The 24,797-nt window shown below is 43.4% G+C and overlaps 1 protein-coding gene across 1 annotated transcript in view; it reads right to left on the minus strand.

Annotated features, from left to right (window-relative positions):
- Positions 1 to 24,797, minus strand: part of LOC309566059 (neural-cadherin-like) — a 214,732-nt gene that overhangs the window by 117,758 nt on the left and 72,177 nt on the right. The window contains exons 6-9 of the mRNA XM_082271084.1: positions 23,557 to 23,806; positions 11,970 to 12,112; positions 5,033 to 5,205; positions 3,233 to 3,401 (exon numbers count right to left, since the gene is read on the minus strand). Coding sequence (XP_082127210.1) covers positions 3,233 to 3,401; positions 5,033 to 5,205; positions 11,970 to 12,112; positions 23,557 to 23,806 — 735 coding nt within the window. The remainder of the gene's footprint in view (positions 1 to 3,232; positions 3,402 to 5,032; positions 5,206 to 11,969; positions 12,113 to 23,556; positions 23,807 to 24,797) is intronic.

Here is a 24,797-nt window from a genome sequence, read left to right on the forward strand (position 1 = left end):
GGCATTGAAAGGGGGCAAGCTGTGGTCACTCTGGCATTGAAAGTGAGCATGCTGTGGTCACTCTGGCATTGAAAGGGAGCACGCTGTGGTCACTCTGACATTGAAAGGGAGCACGCTGTGTTCGCTCTGGCATTGAAAGGGAGCATGCTGTGGTCACTCTGGCATTGAAAGGGGGCACACTTGGGTCACTCTGGCATTGAAAGGGGGCACGCTGTGGTCACTCTGGCATTGAAAGGGGGCACGCTTTGGTCACTCTGGCATTGAAAGGGGGCACGCTGTGGTCACTCTGGCATTGAAAGGGGGCACGCTGTGGTCACTCTGGCATTGAAAGGGAGCACGCTGTGGTCACTCTGGCATTGAAAGGGAGCATGCTGTGGTCACTCTGGCATTGAAAGGGGGCACGCTGGGGTCACTCTGGCATTGAAAGGGGGCACGCTGTGGTCACTCTGCATTGAAAGGGGGCACGCTGTGGTCACTCTGGCATTGAAAGGGAGCATGCTGTGGTCACTCTGGCAATGAAAGGGGGCACGCTGGGGTCACTCTTGCATTGAAAGGGGGCACGCTGTGGTCACTCTGCATTGAAAGGGGGCACACTGTGGTCACTCTGCATTGAAAGGGGGCACGCTGTGGTCATATATATATAAATAAAACAATAAATATTTTATTGTTTTTTTTGTGCACTACAAATAAAATATGCGCATTGGAATTTGTTCATATTTTTTTCAAACAATAGTCCGGCCCCCCAACAGTGTCTGAGGGACCGTGAACTGGCCCCCTGTTTAAAAAGTTTGAGGACCCCTGGATTAGAGGGACGTTTGTCCTCCCATCATTGTTACTGATCGTTTTGGAGTATCCTGTGACCCTAAACCCCTCTCCTGTTAAAGTTCCTCAGCAACAAATACTAAAGAGACATCCCCTAATTGGCGGTGTGGTGAGACTGTGCATGTATGACTGGCAGCCTCTTTGCCAATTGTGGGAGAACCTTTCTATTCTCAGCGACCCCTCTGGGGGTAAGCCCTACATAAACTTTATATATTGCAATGATCTCTGTATGCCTTTGCAGAACCATATTTATATATATATATATATATATACACACTATTTTGCCAAAAGTATTGGGACGCCTGCCTTTACACCCACATAAACTTTAATGGCATCCCAGTCTTAGTCTGTAGGGTTCAATATTGAGTTGGCCCACCCTTTGCAGATATAACAGCTTCAGTTCTTCGGATAAAGCTTTCCACAAGGTTTAGGAGTGTGTCTATGGGAATGTTTGACCGTTCTTCCAGAAGCGCATTTGTGAGGTCAGGCACTGATTTTAGACGAGAAGGCCTGGCTCACAATCTCCACTCTAATTTAACCCAAAGGTGTTCTATCGGGTTGAGGTCAGGACTCTTTGCAGACCAGTCAAGCTCTTCCACCCCAAACTCCCTCATCCATGTCTTTATGGACCTTGCTTTGTGCACTGGTCCAAATCATTTAGTGGAGGGGGGTTTATGGTGCGGGGTTGTCACTCAGGGGTTGGGCCTGGCCCCTTAGTTCCAGTGAAGAGAACTCTTAAGGCACCAGCATAAAAAGACATTTTGGACAATTTTATGCTCCTAACTTTGTGGGAGGAGTTTAGGGATGGCCCCTTCCTATTCCAACATGACTGCACACCAGTGCACAAAGCAACAACTTAGCCAAAATTCTGCTATTTATCAAAAGCATCTGAGATTTTAAAAGTTTCTTGTGGGGAGGGGGAATAATTTGGAAATTAAATATCCAGGGTGACAGAAGGCCCAGGGATTGGGTAGATAAAGAAGGGACTAGTAATAAAAAAAATAAAAAAGGGGGAAGAACAATGGGGTGGGGTGGGGGGAGAGGAGAGGAGGTGATGGGGCTAAATAAAATTGGAGAAGAAAGGCCATGGGTGTCCTTGGAAGGTCGGTCACTCTCTATGAGAACTTTTAAAGTGCTTCTACTGCTTGTTCAGAATGTACACAGTTTAATGTGCATAGTCTGGGCACCAGAGACGGGATAATGGGGAAGGGGGCAGGAGGGACAGCTGACCAGGGTGCAGCACCGTTATGCAGGACGGGGGAAGCCACCCTCTGTTCTAATAGTTTGTAGGCAGGTGCAGTCTTTATTCTCCACTGCAGGTGGTGCTTGACCGTACCAGCAATGCCAATGAGGGAGGAAGAGGGGAGGAACTCGGTTCCTCTATGGTTTCCTTAATCATGGGGAAGCAGCTATCCAATTGGATGGCAGCGCCCCATGTGACTTTGGCGGCCATCTTGGGTCAGCCAGAATCCATTAAAGACCCTGGCCCCTGGGCTTGGCGCTTTTGGCAAGTGGACAGGATAGGGTTAATGAACAGTGGAAGCAATAGGGATAGGGAAAGGTTCCAGTGGAGTAGGGAGAAAGCTGGGCCTATGTCTACCTATACAAGAAGCCTCCCTTTGGGTCAGACTGGCCAAGCCGCCCTCGTGACAGACGCAGTTGGCATCTAGGAGTCTTCTATCCGCTGATTATCTGCTGCTCAGTTGTAAGTGGCCCCAGACGGGTGATCTTCCCACCGGGCCTGTTTGTACTGCTGATTTAGCTGTTACAATACAACGTTCTTTGCAAATCAGGACTCTGTGTGTTTGCTGCCTGCCACACCACCCAGCACCTACCCAACAAGTTACTGCTGTCACACCATGTACCAACACACCCACTCTGCACATCAGCTGCCATGATGCGTACACCATGCATGTGCAACCATCTCTCAGCCCTTAGAAGGCAAGCAATTAGCCACACTTGGGTGACCGTGGGCCAACCACAGGCAGCCAGAGTGAGGGGGTGTAGAATGGGCACAGGGCGGTATGTCCATTCTAAGTCATGTGTTGGCAGAGGGAGATGCAGTTCTGCATCCTCATCCTGGACGTTGGAAGAACCTATTCCGGTACTGCTGGGAAAATGTTCTCTTTACAAGGACAGTGGAAGGTCCTCCTTAGAGGTACAGGCTGTCCCCGAGGTACAAATGAGTCATGTTTACAGGAAGTGAGAGGAAATCTACCCCAAGGAAGGGAAATTTACTCCTGTAAGAGTTATTATGGGAAAAAGGTGTCTCCACTGAAGCTTTGTCACCAATCTTTGCTTCCACAACAACCCAAAACCTTCCAAATCCGATTGTCTCAGGGACAGAAAGTGAGGTGAAATCTTCTGAACAGGGGCACGGACAGTAAAACCAATGGTACAAGGGTGTTACCTGTATCGGGGTGGATGGTGAAGGCAGGTAAGTATCCCTCTCTGTGCACGATCCCATATTTCACTTGCCCGTTCACTCCGCTGTCAGCATCTTTCGCCTCCACTTGAAGCACAAATGTCCCCAGGGGCTGGTTTTCTAGAATCGAGGCGTTCTTGCTGTACTCGGCACACTACAAAGACAAATTTGCTAAGCTGGGTCATTTACAGAACTACCGTCACCTTAAAATAATTGTCAATGCATCTTTGAGAAGAGGGATACTCGAGGCTTTTTTTCAGTGGGCACCTCCAGCACTGAATGTATGTAATAGCAAGTGGTACTGGGGTGTGCTGCAGGGTCTGTTGATGCTGGCTACTGGGGGATCTATTGCCGCTGGAGGGGATATATTTTTTCAGGGGGATCTATTGTTGCTGGAGGGATCTACTGTTGAGGGAGGGGTCTATTTGTTGTTGACTGCTGGAGGGTCTATTGATGCTGTTGTTGCTGCAGGGGGGACTATTGTTGATGGGGGTTATTTAGTTGTAGGTGGTCTATTGTTTCTGGGGGCATCTATTGATGGTGGCTGTGGGGAGATCTGCTGTTGCTGCCGGGGGTCTATAGTTGCTGGGGTGGGGTATTTTGTTGTTTGTGGTTCATTGTTGCTGGGGGGAACTGTGGTTGATGGATGGGTCCTATTTTGCTGGGGGGGGGGTCAGTTGTTGCTGGGAGGGATCTGCTGTTGAGGGAGGGGTCTAGTTGTTGTTGGCTGCTGGATGGTCTATTGATGCAATTGTTGCAGCAGGGGGTCTATTTTGTTGTAGGTGGTCCATTATTGCTGGGGGCATCTATTGTTGTTGGGGGGGAGGGTCTAATAATTCTGGCTGTGGGGAGATCTGCTGTTGCTGCTGGGGGTGTATTGTTGTTAGGGGGGTATTTTGTTGCAGGTGGTTCATTGTTGCTGGGGGGATCTATTGTTGCTAGCTGCAGGGGATCTATTTTACTTATTTTCCTGTTATTAATAACGAGTTCCATACAAATTGTTTAGTAGCCCAAATGTTACATGCTTCTGAATTCTTTAAAAGGGGTGGTCATGGTAGATGGGTAAGGGGTGGAACCAAGGAATAGTGCTCAGAGGTGGGTAGAGGGCGGAGACAAGAGGTGACTTGGAAAGGGGAGTTTCTGCACCTATTGGCCCTGGGGCTTCTGCTGAAAATTAGGGGCTGTGAATTACAATGAGCCTTTGTGTGTCTGGTACCCCCATCCCACCCCGTGTCTCTGACAAAGATTTTCCAGAGCGCTGGAAAATCTTTTCCTAATCCATTTATTGAGTTGTTTCCTCGGGTGATCATGGGTGTCTGGAATTTGACGAAGACAAATCTAAAGCATATCGCAAACAGCCATAGGATTCCATAGCTCCCAATTGTCCCGGAGTTCAAGGGACTGTCCCTCATTCGGAACAAAGTCCCTCTGTCCCTCTTTCCTCCTCATTTGTCACTCATTGTGGTCTGATCTATGTAGTTGTACTGTCCGCTAATAATGATTTTAGTGTATTTTTAGTGAAAATATTGTCTTGATAAATTTTGGGGGGGGGGGGGGCAGCGGCCCCAGGTAGGCTGTACGGGGCCCCGTGATTTCTAACAGCAGCCCTGGATATAGTGAAATATTTAGTACTTCTGAGTATAGGGAGCATATGACTCATCACTCTACCTTTCTCAGTGCTGTCACATGGGGCGGGCTCCTCAACTCTGAGTAAGCTCCAGTTTGGGACTTGGATATACAGTATGCCGATTGGTGACTTGAGAAATAAAGGGAACTCAAACACACCTGATGAAAAATGGGCTTGTTATTATTGATATCATCCACTCGAACGATGACTGTCGCCGTGCTGGTGAGGCTGTGCGGCCCGCCGGAGGCGTTGTCATCTGCCGCTGTTACATACAAGATGTACTCAGTACCATGAAGCTGGGGAAGAGGGCTTGGGCCGAGGCGAATAAGACCTGGTAATAGACAGAAGATAAAAATATTAGTTTGATCCTTACATTCAATAGGATTTCAAGCAATCGTACATATCAGGGGTCTCAGAATTTTCTAAACAAAGGGCCAGTTTACTGTCATTCAGACTTTAGTTGGACCAGATTTTTGCCAGTGTCAGTAGATAATGTACCGGCGTCAGTGGGAGTAAACAATGCCACATCATTGGTGTCATTGGAAGGAATTGTGCCCTATCGTTGGCATCCTTGGGAGGAATTGTGCCCTATTGTTGGTGTCCTTGGGATGAATTGTGCCCCATTGTTGGTGTCCTTGGGATGAATTGTGCCCTATTGTTGGTGTCCTTGGAAGGAATTGTGCCACATTGTTGGTATCCTTGGGAGGAATTGTGCCCCATTGTTGGTGTCCTTGGGGGGAAATGGTTTCCCATTGTTGGTGTCCTTAGGAGGAATTGTGCCCCAAGGATGGTGTCATTGGAAGGAATTGTGCCCTGTTGTTGGTGTCATTTGGAGAAAATGTGCCCTATCGTTGGCATCCTTGGGAGGAATTTTGCCCCATTGTTGGTGTTCTTGGGAGGAATTGTGCCCCATTGTTGGTGTCATTTGGAGAAAGAGTGCCCTATTGTTGGTGTCCTTGGGAGGAATTGTGCCCCATTGTTGGTGTTCTTGGGATGAATTGTGCCCTATTGTTGGTGTCCTTGGGGGGAATTGTTTCCCATTGTTGGTGTCCTTAGGAGGAATTGTGCCCCAATGATGGTGTCATTGAAAGAAATTGTGCCCTATTGTTGGTGTCATTTGGAGAAATTGTGCCCTATTGTTGGCTTCCTTGGGAGGAATTGTGCCCCATTGTTAGTGTCCTTGGGAGGAATTGTGCCCTATTGTTGGTGTCCTTGGGATGAATTGTGCCCCATTGTTGGTGTCCTTGGGATGAATTGTGCCTCATTGTTGGTGTCCTTGGGATGAATTGTGCCCCATTGTTGATGTCCTTGGGAAGAATTGTGCCCCAACGATGGTGTCATTGGAAGGAATTGTGCCCTATTGTGGGTGTTATTAGGAGAAATTGTGCCCTATTGTTGGTGTTATTGGGAGCTATTGTGACTCACCATCGGGGTCTTTGGGAGGAATTGTGCCTCACCATTTGTGTCATTTGGAGGAATTGTGCCTTATCGTTTGTGTCATTGTAGGGGAATTGTGCCCCATCATTGGTGTCATTGGGAGGAATTGTGCCTTACCATTGGTGTCATTAAGAGGAATTGTGCCCCGCCCTTGGTATCACTGGGAGCAATTGTGCCCCAATGTTTGTGTCCTTGAGAGGAATTGTGCCCCAATGATGGTGTCATTGGGAGGAATTGTGCCTCACCATTGTTTTCATTGTGAGGAGTAAGGCTGCATCGTTCAAGTCATTGGTGTTGTTGGGAGGCACTGAACCTCACCATTGGTGTCATTGGGAGGAATTGTGCCTTACCATTTGTGTCATTGAGAGGAACTGTGTCCCATCATTGGTGTTATTGAGATTAATTGTGCCCCAACGATGGTGTCCTTGGGAGGACTTGTACCTCACCATTGGGGTCATTGGAAGGAATTGTGCCTCATCATTTGTGTTATTAGGAGGAATTGTGCCTCACTATTGGTGTCATTGGGAGGAATTGTGGCCCATCGTTGGTGTTTTTGGCAGTGACGTATTTAGGTTTTGTGCTGCCCTAGGCCTGACTAAACTTGTGCACCCCCTAATTTAAATATGACCCACCCCTTCCTGTAAAGGCCATACCCCTTCCTGTTTATGACCCGCCCTGTCATCTGTAAACCACAACCACAGTCTATCAGTGCAGCCTCATCATTTCCCATAGGTTAAGCCTCATCAGTGCCCATCAGTGCCCATCAGTGCAGCCTCATTAATGCCCATCGGTGCAGTTTATCAGTATACACCATTGCCGCCTCATTAGTGGCCATCAAAGCAGCATATTAGTGCCCATCAGTACAGCCTATTAGCGTCCATCAGTGCAGCATATGAGTGCCCATCAGTGCCTGGGGGTAGAGGAGAGTAGGTGGAACATTTGGCTGCAGTGCCACACTTATTAGCATTGGCGGCCATCGGGCCAGTTGTGGTCAGTGGCCTGCGGTCTGTCCGAATGTCCTGACCGGTCGGTATTATCATACTGGTAGGTAGCAGTGTGACCGCTTTATGTGGGCACCAGACTGATTTGCCTCCTGGACCCTGCCCTCCAGCCCAATTCACCACATAAGACTGGCACTATACAAAAAGTGTAGCGCAAGCCGGCGGGGGCCCTTTTCGTGCCAGGAGGAGACTGTTTTTTTTTCGTGCAGGGTGCAGCTTTTTGCTGCCCCCCTGCAAAGTGCCGCCCTAGGCCTGGGCCTTGTTGGCCTAGGCCCAGATACAGCACTGGTCCTTGGTAGGAATTGTGCATTATTGCTGATGTCATTGGGAGGCATTGTGCCTTACCATTGGTGTCATTGGGAGGAATTGTGCCCCATTATTGGTGTGATTAGGAGGAATTGTGCCCCATTATTGGTGTGATTAGGAGGAATTGTGCCCCATTATTGGTGTGATTAGGAGGAATTGTGCCTCATCGTTCGTGTCATTGGGAGAAATTGTGCTCCTTTGTAGGCTCTCAAAATGAAAGATCTAATGGATCAATGGCCCGTGAATTAGATGTCTGACCTTACTGTATAATTGTAAATTGTACATTGGTACATTGAAGGGATATTATTATCATTTATATCTTTTAAACAATGTCTGGGCTCAGAGTATTTGCCTCTCCCCCTTTTTATTTTTATTTTCTTCTTGTTATTTTAGTTAGCTCTTTGTCTGCTTCTCCTGTGTAATTGCTATGTGGTAACTTTCATTGGTAGAAAGTAGACTGAATTAGAGAATTGTTTTTTTTTTTTTCGTTGAAAATAATATTTTTTTATATTTTTTAAATTACATTTTATTAAATTCCACATTATACAAAAATATACAAGAATATTAACAATTTGTTCAAAATTCTCATTCCTGGAATCAAATTTTCTCCCCATAATCTGTGTTAGTGAGCACTTCTTTGCCGAGATAATTCATCCACCTCACAGGTGTGCCATATCAGCTTTATTTCCTGTTCCATTAGCGTATTTTTTTAATTTTAATACTTTTTATTAGAATTCTAAAAATGTATATTACAATTCAAAGAATTCTAATAATTCATATAAGAATATTTTATTAATTCTATCAAAAATTAACCACTTCCCCACTAGCCACTGTGCTGCTACTGCAGCACAGTGGCTCGTTATCGTCTAGCGACGTAGACCTATGTCGCTGGACTCCTCCCCTGTAGGCGGCGCTCGCGCGCCGCCGGAGGCGCGCTCCCGCTGTTTTCATTCACAGCGGGAGTCGGGCCAGGGGAGGAGCGGCGGCGATCGCCGACGCTCTGCCCCGGTCGTCGGGGAATCCAGTTTGGAGATCCGCCCGCCTGTGTAAACAGAGCGGGCGGATCTCCTAAGTGACAGGGAGTGACAGATCGGAGTGTTCAGCATAGCTGAACATCCGATCTGTCCCTGGCTCACACAGTCACCCCCCCCCCCCCACACGTCAGTAAGCACCAGGCATACATTAACCCCTCCCTCTCCAATAAAATTAACCCCTTCCCTGCCAGTGTCATTTTTACAGTAACAGTGCATATTTATAGCACTGATTACTGCAGTAATGTCACTGGTACCCCCAAAAGTGTCAAAAATGTCAGTCAAGGGTCCGATCTGTCCGCCGCAATGTCGCAGTCCCGCAAAAAAAATCGCAGATCGCCGCCATTACTCGTTAAAAAAAAAACCACCAAAAATGACATAAATCTTTCCCTTAGTTAGTAAACGCAATAACTTTTGCGCAAACCAATCAAAATACGCTTATTGTGATTTTTTTTACCAAACATGGGTAGCAGAAAACAAATTGGCCAAAAATTTAAAAAAAAATTGTTTTTTACATCTTTTTTGGGGAGAATTTCATATAAAAAAATGTTAAAAATATTGTTATTTTTTCAAAATAAACGCTCTTTTTTTGTTTATAGCGCAAAAAGTAAAAATCGCACAGGTGATCAAATACCACCAAAAGAAAGCTCTGCTTGTGGGAAAAAAAGGACGTAAATTGTCAGTTAAAGTCGCACAGCGCGAATCGCAAAAAGTGGCCCAGACGTAAGACAGAAAAATGCTCTAGTGGTTAAATGAATAAAAAAATGGCAGTACAAGTCATAAACTATACAACTCTACTATCTTAGAATTTTTAGAATTCCTCTACCTGGCCTCAAAACCCCCAGAAACTCCCCTTTTCTCCTCCCCCCCCCCTTTTTTTTTATTTTTTTTATTTGGTATTCAATACCTTAAATGCATATTTGCAATTCTGTTTTAATATTTTTTTTTTTTTTTAAGCAATGTATACTAAGAGCTTTACCATGTCACTAATTGTACTTAATGTTCCTACAGGCTCTACTGTATATTTAAGCCCTGTTCTTTTCTTTTTTATTGTAACTCTTTATGATGAAAATCGTAATAAAAATACAATATTGTGTATAAATTATACAATACATCCAGTCCAACAACACAGTGATTAATGTGCCAACTCAAAACATAATGCTTATTTAAACTTGTGAGGGACAACTCATTTATACAATTATTTGGTGTCATCTATCCTGGCATTTGGGGAATGCCATCTCTCTAATTTAAGTTCGTTTGTGAGATTATTTTTAATAATTTTTTTTTTTTGCACAATTGTGGAATGGTGTTTCTTTTTATATATACAAATAACAATCAAACACACAAACAAATACGGGAAACAATTTTACAAATACAACTATAAAATAAACTAAAAACACACATCCTTAGTGGGGAAAATTAAAACATTTATCTTATTTCCTGTATTTTTTTTCCAGGCAAATTTTATTAAAATTGAGAATTTCCACTTGAGTGAAATTTTGCATACGACAAAAATGAAAAAATTTTGTGACCAATCCAATTTCTTCTAAATGATGAGCTGGGGAGAGGTTTGGGGGAGGGGGGGGGGGCAAAGATTCATTCTGGGAAGGGGATTGCAGCAGGGGGTGGATTTGTACTGGGAGGAGGGGAAATGTATGCTTAGGGTAAGCATGCAGATTAGAGCTTGATTTTTTTTTGCTGACACAGAATGCTCATGCATCTTGGGGGGGGGGGGGGGGTTCGCCAATTTGGCTCTGTGCTCTAGATTAGTGGTCCTCAACTCCGGTCCTCGGGGCCACTAACAGGCCAGATTTTAAGTATTCTAGTCTGCATCTCCCCAAGGTAATACTTAAAATCTGGCCTGTTAGTGGCCCCGAGGACCGGAGTTGAGGACCACTGCTCTAGATCAGTGGTCCTCAACTCCGATCCTCGGGGCCACTAACAGGCCGGATTTTAAAGCGGAGTTCCGGGCACAAAAAAGATTTTTTTTTTGTGCCCCTCCGCTAGGTATGCCGCACCTGAAAAGGAATTGGATAGTTATTTTTTTTTTTTGTTTACTCACCTTTTTATTGACGATCGTAAATACTCACCTATGACAGCTTCCTCCTCCAGCGCCGAGGCTCACCCCGTCACTTCCTGCCTCGCGATGATTCCTGGGAGCTAAACGTCATAGCTCCCAGGAATCAATGCGCCGCACCGGCCCCACTCGTCATTTCCGGGCGACGCCGCATTCCCCTGCTAAACAGCTTCTGGGCATGCCCAGAAGCTGTTTAGGAATGCGGCGCCGCGCCGGAAGTGACGAGAGGGGCCGGTGCAGTGCATTCTGGGACACGAAGACGCGGAAGAAGACAGAGAAGAGGACCGCGCCGGCTTCAGCTGCCCACAACCGAGATGGAAACGCTGTGGAAGAAAATTTCTAAGTAAGTATTTCTTCTAAAAGGTAAGTGCGAACCGGGACAGATCAGAGGCTAGCCATTGTGGAATGTGCTAGCCCTGACTGTCCCGGGGGTATGTTCAACAAAAAAACGTTTCTCTGCCCGGAACTCCGCTTTAAGTATTACCTTGGGAAGATGCAGACTAGAATACTGCAATCACTGAGCAGCAAATGAGATCACCTGTGATGTAATTTAGTTATCTTGCGAACCTGGCCTGTTAGTGGGCCCCGAGGACCGGAGTTGAGGACCACTGCTCTAGATGACCTTGTTCCGGCACTGCTGATAGGAGGAGGAAGCAGAGTGACAAAGAGCTGAGCTCATTACTGTTCTGCTTCTCCTTTCACTGCCCAGTCACATGCTGGGGGCTGGTCCGGGATAGACTGGGTTTAGAGGGGGTTGAACTATGCTGGCTGTCACTCAACCCGAAAGACTGAGCACATCTAATCTTAAATAGATTTCTGCTCCAGATTGGAAATACTTTTATATTTTATCCTCGAATAGCCTATTTATTTTATTTCTGCAAATGTAAAGAACAGTCTTCTTCAGAACGGCAACAGAAAAAGATAATGTACAAAGGGGCGCTGACCCACACCAACCAATCAGAATGCTTTGTTCGCTGACCCGATTACAGTACACTCTGAATGTGCACAGTCTTTATATCACCATTCCTCCCTGCAAACTACTTATTATAAGAGAGAGCCCGCAATCTATCGGTTTGGCCGCAGAATAATTGCATCTCTAGTCTGATGACACCAAGTGCTTTATTGCATTGATTTCTGTTGGGTAGAAAACGCCGGGTCCAATCAATAAAGTGCCTTCAGAAACTCTATTTGCACAGTCTGACGCGTAAACACTCTGGAGTCTGCTACTCGAAACCGTGATTACCTTTCTGAGGATCAATAACGAAATTTCCCTCCTTGTTTCCTTCAGAGATTTCATAAGTGACTCGGTCTCCGTCAGGGTCGAACGCTTGTACTGTGGCCACCAGGGTGTTGGGGGCTGCGTCTTCTGACACAAACGTCCGATATCTAGAAAATAGGACATGGACATTTCAGCTGATGCATACAATTATTATTCTGCACATATAATTGGTTGGGCACTTTTCATTAGCAGATTACTCTCTCCAGTGGCAAAAACACGACACTTTCTATAGCCATTAAAAATGGGACTTAATAGACTTTCTATAAAGAGAAGTCACATATGGAATTATAACCTCCATTTGCCTACTAAAACTCAGCGGACGTGTTTTGGAAATTATTAATTAATCAATACACTCAATCCACCCAAAACAGTGTTTGGTAGATGCTGGGGTGTTAAACCAACTTACAGTTCCCTTTAGCGCTCTCAGGGACTCAATTGATGAGATCTTGCCATTCCCAAGATAAGGTGAGATCTCTGGACACCTGCTTCGACTACCAGCATATTTATTTGATATTATGGGGAAAAGCTGTGTAGCATCCTCCTAGATAGGTGCTAGGATTGGGTACATTACGTTTTGGCTCACTGTATCCAGTGTGGCTGTGTTTGATTAATTTGGTCTGTTCAATGTTTAATTTGCAGCACGTTTGATTGCTCTCTCTGCTTTCTGGAGAACTGGGGGTTGTTCTGCAATATAGGTTTGGAGCAAGGCAAATGGCCAGCATGAATATTTATTTATACACCCGTGGCCAATCCCTGGGAATGTGACCCAGATGGCTGCTGGGAGTCTGTAAAAATAGTCTGAGACTCAGAGCTTCCAGGTTTTTTTCCTTGGAAGGTGATCACAGCTGCTTACCCCCTTAGGCCATCCTGCCATGTGCCTGCGTTGTGTTGAGGCCTCATGTGGACGACCTGAGGTCCTGCTTTGCTGGAAGCTGCAGAGAGCTGACTGAGGGACTGCTGTCTGAGGATCTAGTCTGGTATCACTGGGAGAGGTGTTGCATGGATGTTGGAAGGAGGCAACCAACCTTCCAAGGACATTTATAAGTACAGATTGGAGAGAGAGATTCTAGAGACTTTGGACTGCCATCCATTGGGTGTTAGAGTCAGCTGTGTCTGTAAAGGGGACATATTGCCAAGTGTCCTGAAGAGCTTAGTCAACTTAATCCCTAGGGAAAGGACTTGCTACATGCTCATAGTTCTATAGAGGATAAGTGTCCTCCTACTTGTACATAGTTTTGGAGTACGCTCACTTCCCTAACCCTATCCAAGTTACCCTAAAAAAAATACAAAAAGAAAACCCTTGGACAGTTCATTGTGCCGAAGAATGACTGGGACTGCATGCATGGCTGCAGTAAAATTGTAACGTAAAGGAACCCTGGGCATCTTTCTAGCGGCTTCTACGGAGGTAGCGCTACAGCTGGAACACACAAAAGGTGGGTGGAAAACCCCAAACTCCCATGCGGACAGGAACAGACTTGTCCACAGTAGTTGGACCGATTTAAGCCTTGATATTGGTGGATGCACTAAGCAGTCAGTCTTCCTTCCAGGGGGGGTTAATATCCAAAGAAGGTGCAGTGTAGGTGGACACCGTTAAGGTCCCAGACTGGTACCTCTCTGACAGCAATGTCAGAGACTCTTCGCAGAAGAATTTTGTTGATGGGTATGAGGGTGTGTCCGGTACAAAGGTTCTCCACACTTGAGGGTATATTTGAGAAGTTTATTGAAGGTAATAGTTCATAGGTAACAAGTACCGTGTTTCCCAGAAAATAAGACAGGGTCTTATAATAATTTTGGCTACAAAAAACACACTAGGGCTTATTTTCAGGGGAGGTCTTATTTATTTATCACTCTCTATGTTCTAAAAAACCTGGAATAAAACAATTAAATGTTTTTAAAAAAGTTCCTGTGTCCCCGTTCTTCTCTCCCCCTATTAGCTCAGGAGTCAGCATTATGACATTCTGTAATCCCAAAAATAAACCTTGGTTAATGTACCGTATTATGTAAATTTTAATGTAAATTAAATTATGTAATCGGTTTTGTAAAAAGATTATATAATGTACAGTGTGTCTCCTTTTTGTAACTTTATTGTGGCAAATAGCTTATTTACTGCGCTGCTGGGCGCTCACGTGACCCGCCGGAGCTCTTCTTCCCCGCTCTGAGCACTGAAGAGGGAGAGGCCACTGACTTCAGACTGGAGGAGAGGAGAAGATCTCCGGCGGGTAACGTGAGCGCCCAGCAGCACGGTAAATAATGTATTTGCCACAATAAAGTTACAAAAGAAGAAACACTGTACATTATATAACCCAGTGATGACGAACCTTGGCACCCCAGATGTTTTGGAACTACATTTCCCATGATGCTCAACTACACTTGCGAGTTCATGAGCATCATGGGAAATGTATTTCCAAAACATCTGGGGTGCCAAGGTTCGCCATCACTGAACCTTTTTACAAAATAGATTACATGTTTTTACAACAACTTTAAATATGGCTTATTTTCGGGGTAGGGCTTATATTGCAGCCATTCCCGAAAATAACGCTAGGTCTTATATTCGGGGTAGGGCTTATTTTCAGGGAAACAGGGTATAGCCAACGTGTTTTGGGTCAAAGGATGAGGCCCATTAAAAGTTGTTTGGCCATGCCACCACTCTGTGAGATCAAGCAACTTTTAATGGGCCTCATCCTCAGCCACATCGCTGTTCCAGTTTTCTCTCTGACTCCAGGTCTGTTCCCATCACATCCACAGCCCCAAGAAAGGAGAAGGCCGCTCCCCTAAACGGGTTGGCTATACCTGTTTCCTGTGAACTATTACCTTCAATAAACTTATCAAATACACAATCAAGTGTGGTGAACCTTAGTACCGGGAGCATTCCTATACCCATCCAAAAGGAACAGAGTTGGGAGTTATGGCAAAGAGATTTCAGTATCGGAGTAACCAAGACATAGCAAGCCAGGGACTGACATCCAGGCGTGTAGCATGTTTAGCAGGAACATACAGTGCATCTGGAAAAAATTCACAGCGCTTCACTTTTTCCACATTTGGTGATGTTACAGCCCTATTCCAAAATGGAAAAAATTCATTATTTTCCTTGAAATTCTACAAACAATCCCCCATAATGACAACATGAAAGAAGCTCCTTTACAATCTTTGCAAATTTTAGAAAAATAAAAAATGAAAAAAAATCACATGTGCATGGGAATTCAGAGCCTTTGCCATGACAGTCAAAATTGAGCTCAGGTGCATCCTGTTTTCACTGATCATCCTTGAGATGTTTCTACAACTTGGTTTGAGTCTATAAGTGGTAAATTCAGTTGATTGGTCATGATTTGGAAAGGCACACACCTGTCTATATAAGGTCCACCAGTTAAAAGTGCATGTCAGAGCACAAACCAAGCCATGAAGTCCAAGGAATCGTCTGTAGACCTCTGAGACAGGATTGCATGGAGGCACAGATCTGGGGAAGGGTACAGAAACATTTCTGCAACATTGAAGGTTCCAATGAGCACAGTGGCCTCCATCATCCATAAATGGAAGAAGTCTGGAACCACCAGGACTATTTCTAGAGAGGCCCGCCCGGCCGAACTGAGTGATCGGGGGATAGGGGCCTTGGTTAGGAAGGTGACCAAGAACCCGATGGTCACTCTGACAGAGTTCCAGAGTTTCTCTGTGGAGAGAGGAGAATGTTCCAGAAGAACAACCATCTCTGCAGCACTCCACCAATCAGGCCTACATAGTAGAGTGGCCAGACGGAAGACACTTCTCAGTAAAAGGCACATGACAGCCTGCCTGGAGTTTGCCAAAAGGCACCTGAAGGACTCTCAGACCATGAGAAACAAAATTCTCTGGTCTGATGAAACAGAGATTGAACTCTTTGGCCTGAATGGCAAGCGTCATGTCCTGAGGAAATCAAACACCTCTCATCACCTCGCCAATGCCATCCCTACAGTGAAGCATGGTGGTGGCAGCATCATGCTGTGGGGATGTTTTTCAGCGGCAGGAACTGGGAGACTAGTCAGGATTGAGGGAAAGATGAATGCAAGAATGTACAGAGACATCCTTGATGAAAATCTGCTCCAGTGAGCTCTGGACCTCAGACTGGGGTGAAGGTTCATCTTTCAACAGGACAACGAACCTAAGCACGCAGCCAAGATTAGGAAGGCGTGGCTAGGGGACAACTCTGTGAATGTCCTTGAGTGGCCCAGCCAGATCCCAGACTTAAGCCCGATTGAACATCTCTGGAGAGATCTGAAAATGGCTGTGCACCAACGCTCCCCATCCAACCTGATGGAGCTTGAGAGGTCCTGCAAAGAACAATGGGAGAAACTGCCCAAAAATAGGAGTGCCAAGCTTGTAGCATCATACTCAAAAAGACTTGAGGCTGAAATTGGTGCCAAAGGTGCTTCAACAAAGTATTGAGCAAAGGCTGTGAATACTTATGTACAGTATATGGGATTTTATTCTTTTTTAAAAAAACTTCTTCCACGTTGTCATTATGGGGGATTTTTTGTAGAATTTTGAGGAAAATAATGAATTTAATCCTTTTTGGAATAAGGCTGTAACATAAATGTGGAAAAAGTGAAGCGCTGTGAATACTTTCACTGTATGTGATTCTTAGGTGACAGGAAAAGAAAGTAATTAAGGGGGTCAGAGGCGGGGGGGGGGGGGGTTAAAGCAATTTTGTTGCTCTGCCCCCGAATTGGCAAAGCAAAGGTTTGCTTTGAGGTTAGGTTTGGTAGTTAGTTTGAGGCTTCAGATTAGGATTAGGGGTTACGTTGACTTTGAGGTTAGAGTTTGGGGTTAGGTTCAGCCTAAGGCTACAGTTTAGGGATTATGTTGCATTAAAATGATTGCTGCGAGTTAGGTTTGGTTTTAGGCAAGGCTTTTTTTCACAGGGAATATGTGCAGGAACTCCCCCTTTTCAAGTCACCCCTTCTCTCCGCCCCTACCCACCTCTGAGCACCGTTTCTTGGTTCCACCCATTACCCCCTTCCAAGACCACCCCTTTTAGATACAGTAACATTTGTGGTACTAACTAATTTGTATTGAGCTTGTTAATGATAACAAGAAAAGCAGTAGAATAGATCCCCTGCAGCCAGTAACAATGGACCATTCACAACAAAACACCCCCCTCCCTTGCAGCAACAACAGATCTCCTCGCAGCCAGCATCAGCAGACCCTCTGGAAGAATAGATCCCTCCCCCCCTCAGCAACAATGGACCACCTACAAGAAAATACCACCCCTTTCCTCAGCAACAATAGACCCCTGGAAGCAACAACAGATCTTCCAGCAGCCAGCAACAATAGACCTCTTCCGCAACAGTAGATCCCTCCTAGAAACCACTGACCCCCCAGCAACATAAGACCCACCCTTAGCAACAATAGATCCCCTGCCAGCAACAACAGATCTCCCCAGCAACAGACCCCCCTGCAATAATAGATTCCCTCCAGTGACATTAGATCCCCAGCAACCAGCATCAACAGACCCTGCAGCACACCTCCAGCTCCCCTTGCTATTACATACATTCAGTCCTGGAGGTGCCGGAACTGCGTTCCCCCGCGTTCCCGCTGAAAAAAAGCCCTGGTTTTAGGTTAGGTTCAGTTTGACATCATGTTTGGGAGCTAGATTAAATCTTCAGGTTGGGGTTTGGGGCTACGATTATATTCTAGTAACTGAAACAGGAGGAGCTGGAACACACAAAGGTTGGCGAGGACACCCAAAACTCCCAGGTGGATAGGAACAGAGCCAGGAATTATCAATTCCACTGTTGAATTAACCAAGAAATATAAGAAGCCAGGGACTGACAGCCAGACAAGCAGAAGGAGTTTACAGTATATAGTTCTCAGGCTACCAGAAAATTAATGTTGACCCCTCTTACTATATGGCAAGTAGGGGTCCAAATAAGCCTTTTCAAGATCTCCTTGATCTCAGTGGGATGCTTGGCATAACCTCCCGGAGGGTCTTTTCCATACGCTGGATGTTTTCAGGCACCGATCTCAGGAACAGTGAACATTTTGAACATTCGAAAGCTTCCGATGACGTCAGTTTTATGACAAAACGCGTCAAGCTGACATGCACATTGCTACGTTTTGCGCTTTGCTTTACCAAGTTGCAGGACAAATCTCACAAGTGTGAGAGGGGCCTTACAACCACTTTAAGACCCCATTCACACTAGCGCGACTTGTCAGGCGACTTGACAAGTCGCAGTGGGTCACCTGCCATTGATTAGCACAGGACCCGTTCTAATAGGAGTGACACAAGTCGCTCCGACTTAGAAAAAGGATCCTGTACTACTTTGGGGCGACCTGGAGGCGACTTGCATTGACTTCAATGTTATGAAGTCCGTGCCGGCCGCTCCGAGGTCAAGGTGCGAGCTGCGCACACCGACCTGTGAGGTCGCCCCGGCAAGTCGGATCGCCCCAGTGTGAACGGGGTCAAAAGGTTTGTTTGTTTTTTTTGTTTGTTTTTTTTAAATAACAAACATGTCACACTCAGGGCTTTTTTTCAGCGGGAACGGGGGGGGGGGGGGGGGGACACAGTTCCGCAACCTATAGCACTGAATGTATTTTATGGCAAGGTGTGCTGGAGGGTCTATTGATGTTGGCTGCTGGGGGGATCTATTGTCACTGGATCTATTTTTTGTGGGGGTCTACTGTTGCTGGGTAGGTCTATTTTTGTTGGCTGGGGGGGTCTTATGTTGCTGCGGGGGGTCAATTGTTGCTGGGAGGGATCTTCTGTTGAGGGAGGGGTCTATTGTTGCTTGCTGCTGGGAGATATATTGTTGCTGCTGAGGCTCTATAGTTGCTAGGGTGATATTTTGTTGCGGGGGGGGGGGGAGGTCTGTTGCTGTGTGGGGGACCTATTGTTGTGGTGGATCTATTGTTGCTGGGATGGGATCTATCAAATTCCATACAATTTACTTAGTAGCACAAAATTATACTTGGTTCTGTATTCTCTAAAAGGGGCGGTACTGGGAGGTGGGAGGGGGTTGAGCCAAGATACAGTGCTCAGAGGTGGGTAGGGGGCGGCGACTCAGAAGGGGGAAGTTCCTGCACCTATTGTCTGAGAAAAAAAGCTCTGGTCACACTTATACCTGCTCTGTGCAGTGGTTTTGCACAGAGCAGACCGGATCCTCCTCTTCTCGAGTCCCCTGACAACACTACAGGATCCTTCCTCCTGCCTTGTGTCCCCATAGCAAGCAGGTTGCTGTGGGGGCACCTGACCCAAGCTGCTTCTCTGTGTGTCCATTCACATCCATTCCATTCACATGCGAAGCATGGCTTAGCCCCACCCCTGCTCTCTCCTTATTGGCTCACTGACATTGACAGTAGCGGGAGCCAATGACTACCACTGCTGTCTCAGCCAATTAGAAGGGAGAGACCTGGCAGAGCCAGAGGCTCTCATGCACATCGCTGGATCGAGATGGGGCTCAGGTAAGTATTAGAGGGGCTGTTTGACACAGAAGGTTTTTCTCTTTAGCCTTTACAAGCACCTTATTAATCCTGAACTGGGTTCTGGAGCACAGATGCTTTGTAGAGCTTTGGTTATGATAAAGCCTCCATCCCTGGGTCCACATCTTACCTGGCAGAACAGGTCAGGAACTGACCCGAGTTTACTGATTGGGGCGAGCAGATATGTTGTATTCAATGGACTTACTCTACATATCCCTCCTGCATTACAACCGTATTTGTTTGCTGAATCAAACCGCAGAACAAACCTTCTTGGACTGTTTTTGGGTGTCTTGTCTCATGCATGGTTTACCACTACAGATACCAGCTAAGCCTTCCCCCTTACTATATATATATATATACACACAGACACTATATACTATATATAAGCCCCGGATCGGTGCAGTGGATTAGGAAACGGGAACACTGCGATTTCGTTCAGCCGCTCAGCAGCAAATTGCAGCCCAGAGGCCACTCTCTTCGCCTGAAGTCTAACGAGCAAATCGATTCCAGCTCTGACAGCTTTCAAGCTGTAAAACAAAAAGCCACAGAGACACGGGAGGCTCAGACATTACATGGAAGGGCCGCGGAAGATGCAGGAGGATTTTAAGGAAAAATAGGCCACCATCGTGTCTGTAACAAGCTGTGTTCTATGGAGCTGACAGGGGGTCCGGGGGAAGGGAGGGGGGAGGGAGGTTAGGGAGCTCGCAGCAAAATACAGACAACTGCGCTCTAATCGAGGGTAAAAATACAAACTTTACACTTAAAGGCACAAAGAAAAATATTAGGTCCGGGGGGGATGTGTTCTCTGTACAGAAGAGAAGAAGCATCATCTACTATGGGGGGCCTAGAAACAGGAGCTGGATGCAGAATTATTCATATTTATATACATACAATAATGTATGATAGAGACAAGAGAGATAGATAGATAGATAGATAGATAGATAGATAGATAGATAGATAGATAGATAGATAGATAGATAGATAGATAGATAGATAGATAACAGTAGGGTATATAAAATAGAGGAAGATAGATCTATCTATCTATCTATCTATCTATCTATCTATCTATGATAATATAATCTATTGATCGATTTATCTATCTATCTATCTATCTATCTATCTATCTATCTATCTATCTATCTATCTCTATTTTGATAGATAGATAGATAGATAGATAGATAGATAGATAGATAGATAGATAGATAGATAGATAGATAGATAGATAGATAGATAGATAGATCTTCCTCTTTTTTATCTACCCTACTGTTATCATATCTATCTATGATAATATCTGTTATCTATCTATCTATCTATCTATCTAGATAATAGATAGCAGATATCTAGATAGAAAGATAGATATTCCTCTTTTTTTATCTACCCTACTGTTATCATATCTATCTATCTATGATAATATCATCTATCTATCTGATAGATAGATAGATAGATAGATAGATAGATAGATAGATAGATAGATAGATAGATAGATAGATAGATCTTCCTCTTTTTTATCTACCCTACTGTTATCATATCTATCTATGATAATATCTGCTAACTATCTATCTATTTATCTATCTATCTATCTATCTATCTATCTAGCTATCTATCTAGATAGATAATCGATAGCAGATATCATGATAGATAGATAGATAGATAGATAGATAGATAGATAGATAGATAGATAGATAGATAGATAGATAGATAGATAGATAGATAGATAGATAGATAAATCAATCAATAGATTATATTATCAAAGATAGATAGATAGATAGATAGATAGATAGATAGATAGATAGATAGATAGATAGATAGATAGATAGATAGATAGATAGATAGATAACAGTAGGGTATATAAAATAGAGGAAGATAGATCTATCTATCTATCTATCTATCTATCTATCTATCTATCTATCTATCTATCTATCTATGATAATATAATCTATTGATCGATTTATCTATCTATCTATCTATCTATCTATCTATCTATCTATCTCTATTTTGATAGATAGATAGATAGATAGATAGATAGATAGATAGATAGATAGATAGATAGATAGATAGATAGATAGATCTTCCTCTTTTTTATCTACCCTACTGTTATCATATCTATCTATGATAATATCTGTTATCTATCTATCTATCTATCTATCTAGATAATAGATAGCAGATATCTAGATAGAAAGATAGATATTCCTCTTTTTTTATCTACCCTACTGTTATCATATCTATCTATCTATGATAATATCATCTATCTATCTGATAGATAGATAGATAGATAGATAGATAGATAGATAGATAGATAGATAGATAGATAGATCTTCCTCTTTTTTATCTACCCTACTGTTATCATATCTATCTATGATAATATCTGCTAACTATCTATCTATTTATCTATCTATCTATCTATCTATCTAGCTATCTATCTAGATAGATAATCGATAGCAGATATCATGATAGATAGATAGATAGATAGATAGATAGATAGATAGATAGATAGATAGATAGATAGATAGATCTTCCTCTATTTTATATACCCTACTGTTATCTATCTATCTATCTATCTATCTATCTATCTATCTATCTATCTATCTATCTATCTATCTATCTATCCATCAAACTTCTATTTTATCCACCCATTTCTGTTTTATCAATCTTGCCATTATCTATCTATCTATCTATCTATCTATCTATCTATCTATCTATCTATCTATCTATCTATCTATCTATCTATCTATCTATCTACCTATCTATCTCTATTTTGATAGATAGATAGATAGATAGATAGATAGATAGATAGATGATATTATCATAGATAGATAGATAGATAGATAGATAGATAGATAGATAGATAGATAGATAGATAGATAGATAGACGATATTATCATAGATAGATAGATAGATAGATAGATAGATAGATAGATAGATAGATAGATAGATAGATAGATGATATTATCATAGATAGATAGATAGATAGATAGATAGATAGATAGATAGATAGATAGATAGATAGATAGATAGATGATATTATCATAGATAGATAGATAGATAGATAGATAGATAGATAGATAGATAGATAGATAGACGATATTATCATAGATAGATAGATAGATAGATAGATAGATAGATAGATAGATAGATAGATAGATGATATTATCATAGATAGATAGATAGATAGATAGATAGATAGATAGATAGATAGATAGATAGATAGACGATATTATCATAGATAGATAGATAGATAGATAGATAGATAGATAGATAGATAGATAGATAGATAGATAGATAGATAGATGATATTATCATAGATAGATAGATAGATAGATAGATAGATAGATAGATAGATAGATAGATAGATAGATAGATGATATTATCATAGATAGATAGATAGATAGATAGATAGATAGATAGATAGATAGACGATATTATCATAGATAGATAGATAGATAGATAGATAGATAGATAGATAGATAGATGATATTATCATAGATAGATAGATAGATAGATAGATAGATAGATAGATAGATAGATAGACGATATTATCATAGATAGATAGATAGATAGATAGATAGATAGATAGATAGATAGATAGATAGATGATATTATCATAGATAGATAGATAGATAGATAGATAGATAGATAGATAGATAGATAGATAGATAGATGATATTATCATAGATAGATAGATAGATAGATAGATAGATAGATAGATAGATAGATAGATAGACGATATTATCATAGATAGATAGATAGATAGATAGATAGATAGATAGATAGATAGATAGATAGATAGATAGATGATATTATCATAGATAGATAGATAGATAGATAGATAGATAGATAGATAGATAGATAGATAGATAGATGATATTATAGTAGATAGATAGATAGATAGATAGATAGATAGATAGATAGATAGATAGATAGATAGATAGATGATATTATAGTAGATAGATAGATAGATAGATAGATAGATAGATAGATAGATAGATAGATAGATAGATAGATATTATTGTAGATAGATAGATAGAAAGATAGAACATTTGTCCAGGTGAGGACATCACAGAATATATCTATCCTGCGGGTATAATGAACATTGAGGACTGACACTGCTTGGGAAAATTCCGGCGCTTGGTCATTGACGTTGGACACTCGGATCCTGACAGTGGCCGTCCCGGTGTTGGGCGGATCGCCGCGGTCTACCGCCAGGATGACGAACTCATAGAGGTGGCCGGGCCGCTCGTAGTCCAGGCCCCGTGCCGGGCTAATGACACCCTTCTCGGAGATGCTGAAATCAGGGCTGAGCGTGAAGTAGGAGAAGTCGCCGTTGGCGCCGGTGTCACAGTCAGTGGCCATGACTGCGGAGAGAGAAGAAAGGAAATAATTGCCGGAGCAGGAGAACAATTAGAGGACAGGATACATAGATACACCATTATCAGGGAAATGAGTGCTTGTGTGCGGCCCCGATAATTATCCCTTTGTTATGTACACGCCGCTTCCAGCTCTGCGCTCTCCCTCCCTTGTTCTGAGCTGCCTGCGGAAGCCATGGAAGATGAGACGTGTCATAATGTCGGGTTTTATCCTTTAGAAAAAGAGTTCTTATATTGTATGTGAAGCCGAGACTTTTATTTGGAGTAATGAAGGGTTAGAACCCAGTTTTTTTATGGCTCCACATGTGAGAAGATCTAAAGCTGGCCATAGACGGCTCAAATTTTGGCCGATTCCAGCAACACCCAACTTGACAAAAGTTGATGTTTCAAACTACTTTTTCTGAAGGATCCAAGTGGAAAATTATCCTTTATCCAGTGCATTTTGGGGGGTTCAAAGATCTCCCCCCCTTCCTCAGGGCTCAGATATTGTATGAGAGAATTGTTTGCAGGGTGAACAATGGAATGTTCCTAACAGCCGATCCTGGTTATAATTTTGAGCCCCCAAAATGTGTTGGAGGTTTTGTATGAACTAATAGAAAATAATATGGATGGTGGAGTCTCTCCTGCCAACTATTGTATTCCCAAACCATGGAAATACAGAAAGGAGCACCAGACCAACACTAAATGAAAGATTAATTTAGATAAAAGTAATTTTTGGTGAAAAGTTAGTCATGTAAAAATCGGCCAACGCATTTCGGGGGCAACACCACGATCACTTCAGGGCTCGATGCAGAATTAAACTTGAATGGACCCAAGAACAGCGAAGAGTTCATTACTGGTTCTAATAAACATCTGTGAAGTCACACTTTTTTTTTCTTGAGATGATGGAGGCTTTACTTATGTGGAGAGCCTTCATGAAGGGGGAGTTGTGCCCTTCGAAACGTGTTGCCTGTAAAAACAGTAAAATTACCATGGACTC

This window comes from Pelophylax lessonae (assembly GCF_965119305.1).
Source record: "Pelophylax lessonae genome assembly, chromosome: 10".
Classification (NCBI taxonomy): domain Eukaryota; kingdom Metazoa; phylum Chordata; class Amphibia; order Anura; family Ranidae; genus Pelophylax; species Pelophylax lessonae.